The sequence below is a fragment of the Teleopsis dalmanni genome, chromosome X, assembly GCF_002237135.1.
Source record: "Teleopsis dalmanni isolate 2A chromosome X, ASM223713v2, whole genome shotgun sequence".
In the NCBI taxonomy this organism is placed as follows: domain Eukaryota; kingdom Metazoa; phylum Arthropoda; class Insecta; order Diptera; family Diopsidae; genus Teleopsis; species Teleopsis dalmanni.
The window spans coordinates 91,435,453-91,448,933 of record NC_051848.1 but is presented as its reverse complement, the minus strand read 5'-3'; the positions used below and the strand labels follow the sequence as shown (position 1 = coordinate 91,448,933).

Here is a 13,481-nt window from a genome sequence, read left to right as displayed (position 1 = left end):
TATTTTATATGATTTTTTTTTTATTTTTATACTGCAATAAAAAAAAAATTTTTTACTTTTATACAAAAAAATTGGATGGTCGTTATTACGATTAAGAATCAATTATTACAATACTTGCTTCCCAGTCAACCTGGCATTCATATAACAAAACAAGTAAAGACCTTGTAAAATAATAAAAATACTACAACCACAAAGAATCTAGAGTACAAAGAACCGCCACTTTATGCAACCTCATGCAACAATGTTCGATCGAGTCACTACTGGTATGATTTTCAGTTCAAACTCATTGCAACCCACAATTGTTTTTATACGCCCATTTCTTTTGCCTAGATTCTTTTGCCTAGACTCTAGATTCTTTTCTACAACGTAGTTCTCTCTTGTCACTTGCGTGAATTTTAATATTCACTGAGTATATTGTAGAACCTTACAAAAAAAAGGAACTTACAGTTTAGAATTTTTTCTGTGACTACCCAGCCGTTAATTTTACATACGAAAATAATTTCGTATTAAAAAATATATTTTTAAATGCTACTAACACTTGCCAAATGTGTGAAGATAAGTTGGTGAAATATGTGTCCATCCATCGTAATAATAACAGAACCCACGTTCATTAGATACATATTCTACTCACAATCCGCTGCATAAAATATATAGCTCCATACGAGGGCTGCTATACATTGTGACCGAAAGGTTTTCGGAAGTTCTCATTTAAAATTCGCGCGCTGTATATTTTTCGATATTTTAAGTTTATGTAGTTTGGCAGCACTGTCCTTAATTACTATGCCAAAAATGAGCGCGATCTGTCAGACAGTTCGTTTACGGCAGCTGTTGAAACCAGTTCACCTCAGTAGTGCGTTGCGAAAAAAACAATGGAAAAAAATATTGAACAAAGAGTTTGCATCAAATTTTGTTTTTCGAACGAAATTTCGTGTGCAGAATCGTTGCGAATGCTACAAAAGGCTTATGGGGAATCAGTTTTATCGAAAACTCAAGTTTATGAGTGGTACAAAGCCTTTCAGGACTGTCGTACGACCGTCGAAGACATGCCGCGTTCTGGACGACCTTCGACCTCTACCACCGACGAAAACATTGAAAAGGCAAAGGAAATCGTGTTCAAAAATCCTCATGTGAGTGTTAGAGAGATAGCACGAGAGCTAGGCATCGGTCGTGAGATGGCTCGTTTGATTTTGGTGGACAATTTGTGTATGCGACGTGTCAACGCCCGGCTTGTTCCGATTCACCTCAATTTGTTCAACATTATCAACGATTTTAAGGCCAAACATTCAATAAATACCATCGAACAGCCACCGTATTCACCTGATCTTGCACCGTGTGACTTTTTCCTGTTTCCCAACCTCAAATTACCACTCAGAGGAACGCGTTTTGAATCCATAGAAGACGTAAAACAGAATTCGCAGAGGGAACTCAAAGCCATACCGGAAAGCGCCTATAAAAAATTTGTGATTGAAAAACGTGCATTGTATCGCTTCTAAGAGCTATTTTGAAGGAGATAAAATAAATATTGATGAAGATTAAGAATTTTGCGTTTGTACATTGTGACCGGAAACTTTTCGGTCACAATGTATATGTATTTCTGGCCTAATAATGAAAATGCGAATATTTATCATCAAAAATTGTTTTATTGTTTTTCATTTGTCGAAGCACTTTTTCCACTCCGATTAAGACACCTCCAAAACATGGTTTTTGAACGCTTCAACAGCATCTTCTGGCGACGAAAATCGTTGACCACGCAATTTTTTCTTAATGCGCGGGAAAAAAAAGAAGTCCATGGATGATAAGTAAGTACCGGTCAATTCGACGTTTTGGCTGGTCCGATGTGTGAGAGTTCGCGTTGTCATGGTAAACAATGATTCGTCTTCTCTTGTTCGTTTTTCGAATTTCTCCGAAAACTTCAGGCAAACAAATTGTGGTGTACCACTCAGAAGTGACCTTCCTTCTTTGCTCAAGCGGAAAAGTCGCAGTCGCCACATGACCAGTTTTGCCGAAGAAACAGGCGACCATTTGCTTGGAAGTGCTTCTTCCACGAACAACTTTCGTTGGATTTGGCTCGTCTTCGAAGACCCACACGAACGATTGTTGTTTTGTTTCGGGCTCATATGCATAGATCCATGATTCGTCACCTGTGACGTTCTTATAAACACCGCGAATATATTTTTTCAACATTTCTTTGTGCGGATTCCAACGAGAACAAACAATTTTTACGGTCAGGTGTTCATGTAATATCTAATGTATGCTGGTGGGAGAAATGTCCAAGGATGCCTCTATCTCACGGTATGTCACATGAAAAAAATGTTGTGAAAAATGATCGCACGAAAATGTTCACGTGTTAATTCCATTTTTTGGCCGAGATGAGTTTTCAAGTCTCTGTAAATAAAACAATTCACAATTAAATGACAACACGTTCTGAGTTATGTTATGCTAAAAAGTGTCAACGTTTCCAATGGAAATGTTAGATTGCACCTGGCAACACTAAGGTTGCCTAGGCCAGAAATATATATAGCAGCCCCCGTATAAAGTGAAAGATGTTTTATTACTAAGGAACAAGGATAGCAGCTCTACAACTTGCAGCTATTTAAAAGCGTTGGCAGCACTGGATTTTCTTTTGTGAATATATATTGAAAAAAGTTAGAGTTCATACCTATATATATTGCTGAAATTAAGTTTTCGAACAGTTGAAACAGTCCAAAACAAACAGAAACCGGTTTTTATAAAAAAAATCGGGGGATTTCAATCGGGGGTTTTCAATCGGGGGAATTAGTCTATTGTGTCCAAACATAAAAGAATACATGTGACTTACTATGAAATAACAGCTACAAAAGCAGTGGTTGTGAACAATCGATCAAAGCAGAAAGTGAAAAAGAAACTTCCATTGCTAGCTAACAAACAGTATCGAAGATTTAGGTGTACTAGATTAGTTTTAGGTTGTAAAACTATATGTCAATAAAAGTTCGACCAAATCGGAATTATAAGGCTTGTAAGAGTTATTGAAAAATTGTTTTTTTTAATTCACATTTCAAAAAATTTATATTCAGACTTTTGCTTCTTCCTGGAATTCAAGTATCTTTTTCATACTTGAATGAAGTACCCCATTGCATCGGGTTGTTGGTAATGGTTGTAACACTTTCTCTAATAGCTTGCAGTAAATTGCAATATTTATAATCTATTGTAGAATAAGTAATATGAGAAAGTTGAGTCGTTAAGTGAGTTTTTTCTAGTTTTTGCGCTAGTATTTTCTATCCTCATTCTAAGTTAAGAATTCCCCAGACTTGAAAATACAAATGTGTATGCTCCAATTGTTTGAAGAGCAGCAAATGTTTATTGTTGTCTATAAATCCCTTCATATGTTTTGATAGTGTCATGCATATGAGTGCATTTGCAAACGGAAGGAAACTGCAGTCAAAACTTTCGATTCACTTATTTCAATTTGAAAGGAATTTGGTGTTGCAGCAAATTGGATGAATTTTTTCTTGAACTTCGTAACAATTTTATTACCTTATTTTGGTTACAAAAACACCAACAATAAGCAAAACAACCAAGCAAAGTTAAGGTGCAAGTAACAAATGCGTCTATGATTGCGGGAACGGAACGGTTCGGCGGCAACTTTCCAACTCTCAAGACAAAGTTTTACCACTCTCTCGATTTTTCGCTAAATTGTGTATATTTTTTGTAGTTTTTGTTCTTCGAAATGCAATCGTTTACGCAAAAATACTTGAAAATCATTTAAATTTAATGCCAAACAGTTGAAAAGAAGTTTGTAATACAAATAGCATTACTTATCTGTATGTGAGAGTAACTCAGTCCATCAGATGTAAGGCTAAGCATGGAATACGATTAAGGAGTCGCAAATGCGTATTCCATTTTATTAAAGCTAGTCCACAAATATACATTTACTCCTCAATTTAATATATTAACCAACATACTAGAGTAAAACATTTTCCTAATCTCCTTAGTCAGAATCCAAAATTGCAGTATTAATAGAAAGTACCTATTACCTATTGAATCAAATTAGTCCTCGGAACTATTTATAATGTTCATCTATTACTGCAGTAGTGAATCATTGCAACAAAAATAGAAGTATCAAGAAAGTTGTATATATATATATATTTATATATATATTTTTTGCTTTTTCCCGTGAACACTAAAATTGCACTGATAATAAGTCAGATGAATAAACGGAATAGTGGATATGCTCTAAACGCAGTTTATAAAGTATAGAAATGCCGACATCCGAAATGTATGTCAATGCAATGACTCGGTAAAACAAAACTATTTTCTTCTATAAATGGAAGAATTTGTCATTAGATATGTCGCTGAACTTATTCAGCAATATTACAAAATATTGCTTCAGCCATCATGCTTAAATAAATAGTAGCCATGAAATTTAATGATGACATATGGTGATATAATCCAAGGTTTTAATTATCATCGCATTTCATCCACAAACTAACATTATCTTTTTTAAAGTTTTTTAATTGAATCTTAGAAAGTGATTGCATTTTTTGTCCACGATTATGAAGTCCTTTGGTCCATGATTCTAATCTCAGCATCCTAATTTTAATCGGACCATTATCCAATACCGTTTGACATACTGTAACAATGTTTTCATATACATCGCTGTTAGTTTTCAGGTATCAATATGTTTCAAAAAAGATATTTATTAAATAAACTGGTGCAATCATGTTTGAATTCCGCCACTATTAACTATTTTTCATTTTATAAACACTACTTCAGCCGATTAAAAAAATTAGATAAAACTAAATTAATGATAAAATTTACTGATGATATTAAAATTGTTTTTAGGCCTTGTTCCTGATATCAAAAATAAAGTTATTTTTTTCGTAGCTAACCTATACAGGAATAATCTTCTAAAGATAAAAGAAGTCGTTCCGTTTGCATGCTTGATTCTTTGAGTCATATATGAATACGGACGAGAGATACCCTTAATCCTCAATACTGAAACTTAAAAAACTCTGTGGTGCGACCAAATAAGGTGTTTCTCATTCATATGTTTTATGTTCAGGAAGAAAACTTTTCGAAAAAAGCTAAAATATATAATGTAAAAAACAGATGAACTAGCCCGAAAGGAGGCGGCCTCATATTATATTTGGCCACAACCATTCTGCGTTCCTTCATGGAGTTTTTTAAAACTTAAAATTAATGAGTGGCTTGAAAGAGCAGCTCAGACTGATTGGGATAATACAATTGCCTGCAGACAAGCTAAAAAATCCATGCCGTATCGATCAATGCCAAAAATAGGGAGCTTCTTATGCTGAACAGAAAAGACATTCGACTTGGTGTAGGGTTTCTCACAGGACACTGCGGAGTTAAAAAGCATCTATCAAACCTAGGTAATACTAGAGGCGATAGCTGCAGACTTTGTTGCGAAGAAGAGGAAACAGCAGAACACATTCTGTGTCACTGTGAGGGTCTTGCCAGAGTCAGACTTCGGTACTTGTCCATTAGGCAACATCTCTTCGAAGAAAATAATGGCGTTCTTAACTGCTACTCGTCTATGGAACTGAAGTGGGTATGTCACAATAATTCTCAAAGGATGCAGTGACGTGGTGACAAGTTCCCAACCCATCTTAAAATCTAATCTAATCTTATGTTAAATTATATTTGTATATTATCGACCATATAAAGATTCCATAATATTGTTGATTCAGTTTATTGACTATATTTCTGAGATCACAGTATACAGACAGTCATATGACGAATGGTCACAGTAATCGTTCGTTTTCGTCATAATTTCGTTTTAGCTCTTATTTTCAACTTTTTTATTTAATTTCAAACATAAACAATTTTAAATTTGACGTCACCATGACTCTATGCATAACATAACCATGGCAAAAATATTATTAATGAAATATATAGAATATATACAAAAAGAAATCTTAAACCTATAAAGCTTTCACATCACAAACATTTCGAAAAAAACTCCTTGAATATGTAGAGAATTATGATTCGCATATATGCTGTTGGGAGGCTGCTATTTGCTTAGTACTTTGCTGTGGTCTACTCGTTGTACTGCTGGAACTTAAGAAATATTTATCAACTCCGAGCATCGGTGCTTCAATTGCTAAATATGCAATAGTTGAGATCATCATAGTAATGCCAAAATTGCTCCAGAAATTGAGTATCTATGAAATAAATAGCAGATAAGCAGATAAGCAGTATGTACTTAAGTAGAATTGTACATATATATATGTTATATATATATATTTATATAAATGATACTATCTTACCAAGTCATAATTGGAAAAGTATGTATTGGTTTTGAGGCGTCCAGTGTTCACCATTATGATGACCAAATGCCATATATACATGCAATAGGAAAGCTTAGAAATTGGTTGCCAGAAGCCGAGTGAAAGAAATTTGTTTACAATACCGCCATTTCCATTTACACAGACAAACACAATCCAGCAGAGACCTAAGGACCATGCGACATGACTTAAAGATAAGTAGAAAGCACCTTCTAATGGTGAAATCGGTGGCGCATCTGCCTGTGCATATCCATAAAGACAGAATATAACTGTCAAAAGTAATGACAGCGACGTCAACCATCCAAACATAAGCCAAGTCTATACATATATGTAAATCAGTTTTATTTCATCAACCAAACTGAAAAATAATATATTTTATTTACCCTAGACAACTCGTGACGCCTGCCTTTATTGTTATACAAATAATAACCAAACATAATGCCAATGAGCCATGGCGAGACCCTAGAATGTGTTGAGTAGTAAGTTTTTTTTAACATTTCCTGATCAGTTCCTAAATTGCTAAAGTAAAAACAAATTTAATGATTTTTTATTTTAAATAATGTTTAAAATAAAAAATAAGAAGTCTCTGTTTACCCAATATTATCGAAAACAATCAGTTTATTAACCAACACAATGCTGAAGAGGCATCCAACCATCAATAAGCCAAATATAGCTACTGCTGCCAAACCGCGCTTATGCCATTTCCATATAATGAACAAGAATATAGGTGATATAAAGTAAAACTGTGTATCCGCAGCTAAATACCAAGCATGTCCAAAACACTGGAAATATCTGTTAATAAAAAGCTGCAAGCTTCTTTGTTTTGGTATTCACCATTTTTCCAGCAGCAGCATAATTTTGCACATAAAGTAATGTGGCCCACCATGTCTCATCACAGAGCTTATATGCGCCGGTTATGTTCTGCCATATAGGTCCCTCGCCCATCAAACGGTAAAATGTCATAAAGAAGAGCACAGCCAAGGCGAGCACAGGAGTTAACCGCAAGTACCGGTGTAACCACATGAGAGGCACATTAAGTTTACCCTTTGTTCTGTGGTAAAAATAATGAAAAGCGTTATCCTGTGCGATAGGCACGGAAATTAATATTACTTACTTTTCCATACTACGAAAAGATACTAAAGCTACCAACAATCCACTGAGGAAGAAAAAGGTGTCAACACTTATAGAGGCTCTTTGTAGTACCATTGAATAAACGCTTTGAAACCACTGTGAAAAATTAAAAGTGAGATATTAGAGAGAGTAAAAATATGTTTTTATTGCTTTTTGCACTCACATTTCTCAGTTCCACAGCATTAATATTGGGAGAATATGTCATCATCAGATAGCAATGCAGATATATAATCCACACAATCGACAGAGAACGTATACCATGCAGGCAAGGTATAACACTAGGCGAGTTTGTATGAGAACTTATATGGAAAAGTTGGCGAGTATTTGAGATTAGTGAGAATGAGAGTAATAAAGGATGCGACTTTTCTAATAAAAAAAAAGTGTGAAATATTAATATTAATTTCCTAATATCAGATTATATATTACATAAAGGTAAGATGAGATACAATTATAATATTTTTGACTATGTATAATACTTACTACCAAATTTGTGTGTAATGTATTCGTTAACTGTGCTGAGGCATACCAGAAATCCAACACTGCAGAAAACTCCACTTAAAATGATATAATATTATTTTAATTTAGTCAAGACTTCATAAAGTTCAAATAAATAAAATAGATGGCTAATATGTTTTAAATTTTCGGAATGAACACTTTCAATTCTTCAACCAAAAACTAAAAGATACTTATTATATAGAATATATTATAGAATATTATATTATAGATTATAGAATATGATTATAAGCCATAAACTTCTGTGTTGTAAATACGCAAATATTGAAAGGTTTCCATTTAAGTTAATATAAAAATATTAGATTTCTATTTCAATTTTGATATTTTCCTAAACAATATCAATACAATTGAGTATTTGAATAAGACAGACCATAAGACTTAACTTGAGAAATATTGAATTCATCGCTTAAAATGAAAAAAAATGTACAGATATGAAAGAAATGTACTATTATTAATTAAAACCTCAAATTATATTGGTCAAATAATACGACAAAATTTTGAGTACTTAAATTATAACTCAACAAAATAGTTAAATTGTTACAAAAAAAAACAGCGTCTACATGTCTAATAGCCTATTCACACAGCACAAGTAATTGTGATTTAAATTGTAATGTTGGTCAATCGGTTCACTTCGTTAAAAACCTATTCGCTATTCACTCGCAAATCATACTTTTATCTTAATTTTATTCGTCATAATTGTTGCAAAAATATTTTGTTTAGTTTATGAAAACTATTCACAATATCGCCACATAATTCTATTATTAAAAATTATACAATTTATTTCAATTTGATTATTCATGAATTAAAATTAAATCGTGAGTTCAGTTACCCGAATTTGCGTAGAATTAAATTTTTAAAGAAGAGCATAAAATTGAAATTTTCAATTTAGTATGAACTGCGTGTGAATAGGCTTTAACGCAAAACTTGGTTTGGAAGGATAAGCCAAATTTTTAAATTGCAGCAGAGATAATATACAAAAGAACATTACATCCTAAGGAATTATAGATATTTTATAGAATACATTTCTAAATAGGTTTTTTTTTTTGTACTGGTTGCATTATATATGATATAATAACTTAAAATGTGTTAAATAAAACTAACGTCCGTTGCTTTAAAAAATAAATCATTTGTTTGAAAAATTAAATAATTTTTCGACATCTTCTATTTATTTATGTACTTCTGACTGCATACGTATTGTTTTTGCCAAATAATTTTATTATCAATTTTTTACAGATTAGATTGTATAGGCGTAAATACAAAGGTAACTACTTCCTGAGCCCATAGAGATATGTATTCCATTAGAAACGCCTACTTTGAAAGAATTAAAACAAAAATTAATTTTTGATTGGCTTAAGCAACACACCAACCCAAGCATCTCAAAATTTCTCCGAATTAAAAATGTGTTTTTTAGAGAGTGAGATTCGTGAAAATTCTGCTTTAAATACTTAAATCACATTGATTCATTTCATCTGAAATCACCCAAACGTTTCTAGGTTTATCTACAAAAATGGCACTACATATATAGTATACACAACTACATATACTCCAAAAAGTTGAGATCATCCTTTAAATCAAGCATATGTTTACTTATCATTTTCTGTAGAATATGATTATAGCTGGATATACCAATATTTTGAAAGTTTCATTTCTGCTCTTTTAAGATTCAGAATCATAACCTCTGAATATGACAATCAACTCCATCTCGCTTGAGCTAAAGTTTGAAGCATATACATATATCTTTTTTTAGCAACATACTCCACATTCTTTTACTTAAATTGAACTTACAATAGATTAGATAGATAGATAGATTAGATAGATAAAATAGATAGATTGCAATCTTTCTTAAACTTTCAATCAAGAATTTCCATCTAATTTTTTATTGTTATTCGTTATTTTCAACTTTTTTTTCTTTATATGCCTTCAATTTGTATTTAATTTTGCGTCTCTTGTGTTGTATCTACTGGAGACAAGAAAAAGGAATTTAGTGCTAGTCACTTATCATATTGAATTATTTTTACATCCTTAGAAAGGTCCCTACTTCTAAGAAGAAGATAAAAAAATCGACTTAAACTCTAGTCTTAAGACACATACAAAATATAATCTATATATATATATCTAAGTATATCCATCTTAGCATATAATCTATAGAGCTAACACTTATCAATAGCCATTCTTTGTTCGTTCAGGTGAAATGTCTGTACAAAAAATCCACTAATCTAAAAATTTTGTTCATTCAAGAAAGAAGTCCGTTCAATAGAAACGTTAGGAGTGTTTGCACAACACATGTATTCACACAATTACAATTACTTTGATCGTTTTTAAAATATTTCATCTCCAACATATAATGATAAAGAAAAAGTTTATTAGTCCTGAACCTTCTTCTCGGCTAGGAAGTATTTGATAAGTTAAAATTGACTTAAACAGAATTTGGCCTATTAATGCCCGACAACTGATATCCTATTAAATTACTAGAAGGCAACTGAACAAGTACTGAATTTAAGCAATCTATTGATGCAGTATGCAATATTTTTGAGACTTTATAATTCGGGGATCATGATAATCCGATCACCCCATTTATTTACATTGCAATTTTTATAATCCAAACACAAAGAACGACGATTCATATCATATTTTCTGTTGTATAATTTCTATGTATCTGAACAATTTAATCTAATATTTGCCTGCTTTAGTTACAACATAGCTTTTAGTATGTACGTTTTTTGGAAGTTTCCTTGAAAAAACAATAGATGTGCATGCGGTATTCATATAAAACGCTATTAGTTCAACAAAGCATCCGAATAATATTTGGAACATACTTCTACAGATTATCGGAAGCATACTGAATATATGTATATAGCTTAATCATATTCGCGTAGTAAAAAGTTATTAGTGATACTTACAGAGCCACCCAATCCAAAGTGGTAAACACATCACCACCTTGTACCTTGCAATCTTTTTCGCTGATGCTTAGCTGAATATCTGAGAAGTGTGCTTTAAATACTTCATTAAATTTCTCGGCGGTACATGTTTGTGGTATGCAAATTCCTACATTGACATTTGTCTTATTTCTGAAACCTTCTTTGGTGATAAATCTGACGTTAGATAGACAGTATTTACCAGTGATGCTTTCGTCTTTATCGAGCGTGGCACTTATACTGAGGCACTCACCAAAATTGCCCATTTCAACTGTGTTGCCATACAAAATACCGGCCGGAACTTTGCCCCACGCATCAATAACTAAAAATATTAATTAAATATTAATATTATTATTGATAATTATTATTAAATTAATATTAATATTAATAAATAAATTTTTAAGTTATTTTTTTTTTAAATAATTTTTTTTTTTTGAGAAATTTAACAAATTAGCACTATGCAAATTTGCTGGATTTAAAATGAATTTAAATTGATTTTTTTAATTGTTTTAATTTTTTTAATTTTTTTAATTTTATATTTTACTAAAAATTAAATACCCAAAGGCATTGTAAAGTTTCTTCGACCGCACATCACTTTCACTTACACTTGAAAGCCCAAACTTCATCGCGCTCTATACCGTTGAGCACTTCACGCAGGTCAGTTAGGCAGGCGGTATCTGCTGTTTTGTAGGCCCGCGACTGCGTATGCGTACTCAGACCGAAACTCGAATTCAGATTTGGATACGAATCGAAAGTGAAATTTTTTTGAATTTTTTTTATCAACTCGTAACCGAAATTACTGACGGGCGCATCTGCGTTGCAAAACTGGTAAAAAAACCCCACGAAAATCAAGAAATGCGTACAATTTTTAATATATTTTGTAGATAACATTTTTAAAAAGTCGAAATTTCTTCTCAATTTGATTTGCAATTATTCCAAAACTTTACCACGATACGATTAAATCAAAAAAAAATTTTATTTTTGAAAAAATTTTAAATTTGGAACATTTGCGCGCTCTTCCTACCCTCAGTAGTTTTGTTGGCGGTTTGTTAACGTTTGAATTATTTTAAAGTTTCGTTAATATTTTTATACCTAAAACAATAAAACATTAACAACACTATTAACAACAACAAAAATGTATTGTACAATAAGAGCTCGTAATCATTATCAATCCAACACAATTTATCAGTGGGAAAACAATGAAATCTTCAGATAACTTTTGATACGTTGAGCATTACTCAACTCAGCGGAGGCAGACGGTGTGTTTAGATCTTTAGTAGCAATAGCTTATACTCTCCTACACATATATCTATATATATATATACTAAGCTAACTTATAATAACAATGATAACAATAACAACAACAACTACTAATAATTTGGACTTTTTTTTTAATGAACGTTCCATATAGTAAACCAAATAATTATTGTAAATAATTTGTTAATAATTTTGTTTTGCTATGCGCCAGTGTTGTTGTTGATTTATTTATTGTATATATGCTCTTTGTTCTCTCCCTCTCCACTTATTAATTAGTTTAATAATTTGCGTTAACAATAGAACATTCTTGTTTTGATTCTGAGTGTAGCTAACACTTATTAGTAGTAGCTTCGGCTCGTTGCAGAGTAGAGACTGACGAGTGGCGAGTAACTAGCGGTGAGTGGCGAGCGGCGAGTGGCAAGTATGTTATTAAACAGTTCAGAACAGGTGAAATCTGTTTGCTAGGGGTGTGTTGAAAGGATGAAAACTTGTTGCCATATGCATAATCAGCGATAATGCAAATATTAGAGAAACTTTGAAAACTTGTGTGAAGTTCAATGCATTCTTTCAATATAGAATTTAACATTTTTTATATTGTCTAACGATGCGACCTTGAAAAGTTATTTGGTGATAGCACAATTCCCGGTTTGAGAGGTGTATTTAAGAACATAAGCACATGTGGCTGGAGTAGTGCAATAACCCATTGTTTTTAACAAAATTAGTTATCGACGTCATTTTTAATACAAAAAGAAAAGCAAATAAGGTGAAGTTATGTTCTTTATCTGAATAAAATCAGACTGTCATATAGATTCACCTGTACTGTTACTTGCATCATATGAAAAAATTAGTCCGGATCTTATTTAATTAAGTTTAATAGGAATTTTTTAAGAAAATCTCGAAAAAGAAACAATCTAAATCCTTAAATCTCTTAATCGATGTTCTAAATCTACAATACTATATATAATATTTTTAAGAATGTAACTTATTGCGCATATAAGAATTGTGGCAAACATTTATATCTGGTGATACAAAATGACATTTTATTCAACTGCAGAATAAAGTTCTATAGCATAGACTGTAATTTTTATAAAATCCGATTTTAAGAAGATTTCGTATTTCGTGCTTATTAACAGAGTTTAGAGAATTTTACGGTATAACGTGTATTTTAATTGATTACTTATTAAACTAAAAAGTCGATTTCATTATTTTCTAATCAACAGTTTTACGCTTAAAGATCCAATATATTTTTATATTTAATTGATATATTAAAGTTATAACATTTTTAATTTTTTTTTTTATGTAAACATCATTATTTCTTCGTTTTTAACTTAAAGATCCAACATATTTTTATATTTAAATGATATATTTATTTTTGGATAAA

The 13,481-nt window shown here is 31.9% G+C and overlaps 1 protein-coding gene across 1 annotated transcript; it reads right to left on the bottom strand.

Annotated features, from left to right (window-relative positions):
* Positions 1 to 5,819: 5,819 nt before the first annotated feature.
* LOC119690156 (O-acyltransferase like protein-like) lies at positions 5,820 to 11,918 on the bottom strand. The gene is made up of 10 exons (XM_038105154.1): positions 11,449 to 11,918; positions 10,829 to 11,165; positions 7,896 to 7,969; positions 7,579 to 7,781; positions 7,399 to 7,511; positions 7,119 to 7,335; positions 6,879 to 7,066; positions 6,668 to 6,803; positions 6,267 to 6,602; positions 5,820 to 6,161 (listed from the first exon to the last, which is right to left on the bottom strand). The coding sequence occupies exons 1-10, from the start codon at positions 11,732 to 11,734 to the stop codon at positions 5,979 to 5,981; spliced, it is 2,073 nt and encodes a 690-aa protein (XP_037961082.1). The 5' UTR covers positions 11,735 to 11,918; the 3' UTR covers positions 5,820 to 5,978.
* Between the last annotated feature and the right edge of the window lie 1,563 nt (positions 11,919 to 13,481).

Excerpts from the sequence above, each read along its gene's own strand:
- LOC119690156 (XM_038105154.1), bottom strand. The coding sequence starts at position 11,734 with ATGTTATCTACAAAATATATTAAAAATTGTACGCATTTCTTGATTTTC. Across the intron at positions 11,166-11,448 it reads TGAAGTTTGGGCTTTCAAGT|TTATTGATGCGTGGGGCAAA; the intron begins GTAAGTGAAAGT and ends TAATATTTTTAG. Across the intron at positions 7,512-7,578 it reads ATGCTGTGGAACTGAGAAAT|TGGTTTCAAAGCGTTTATTC; the intron begins GTGAGTGCAAAA and ends AATTTTTCACAG.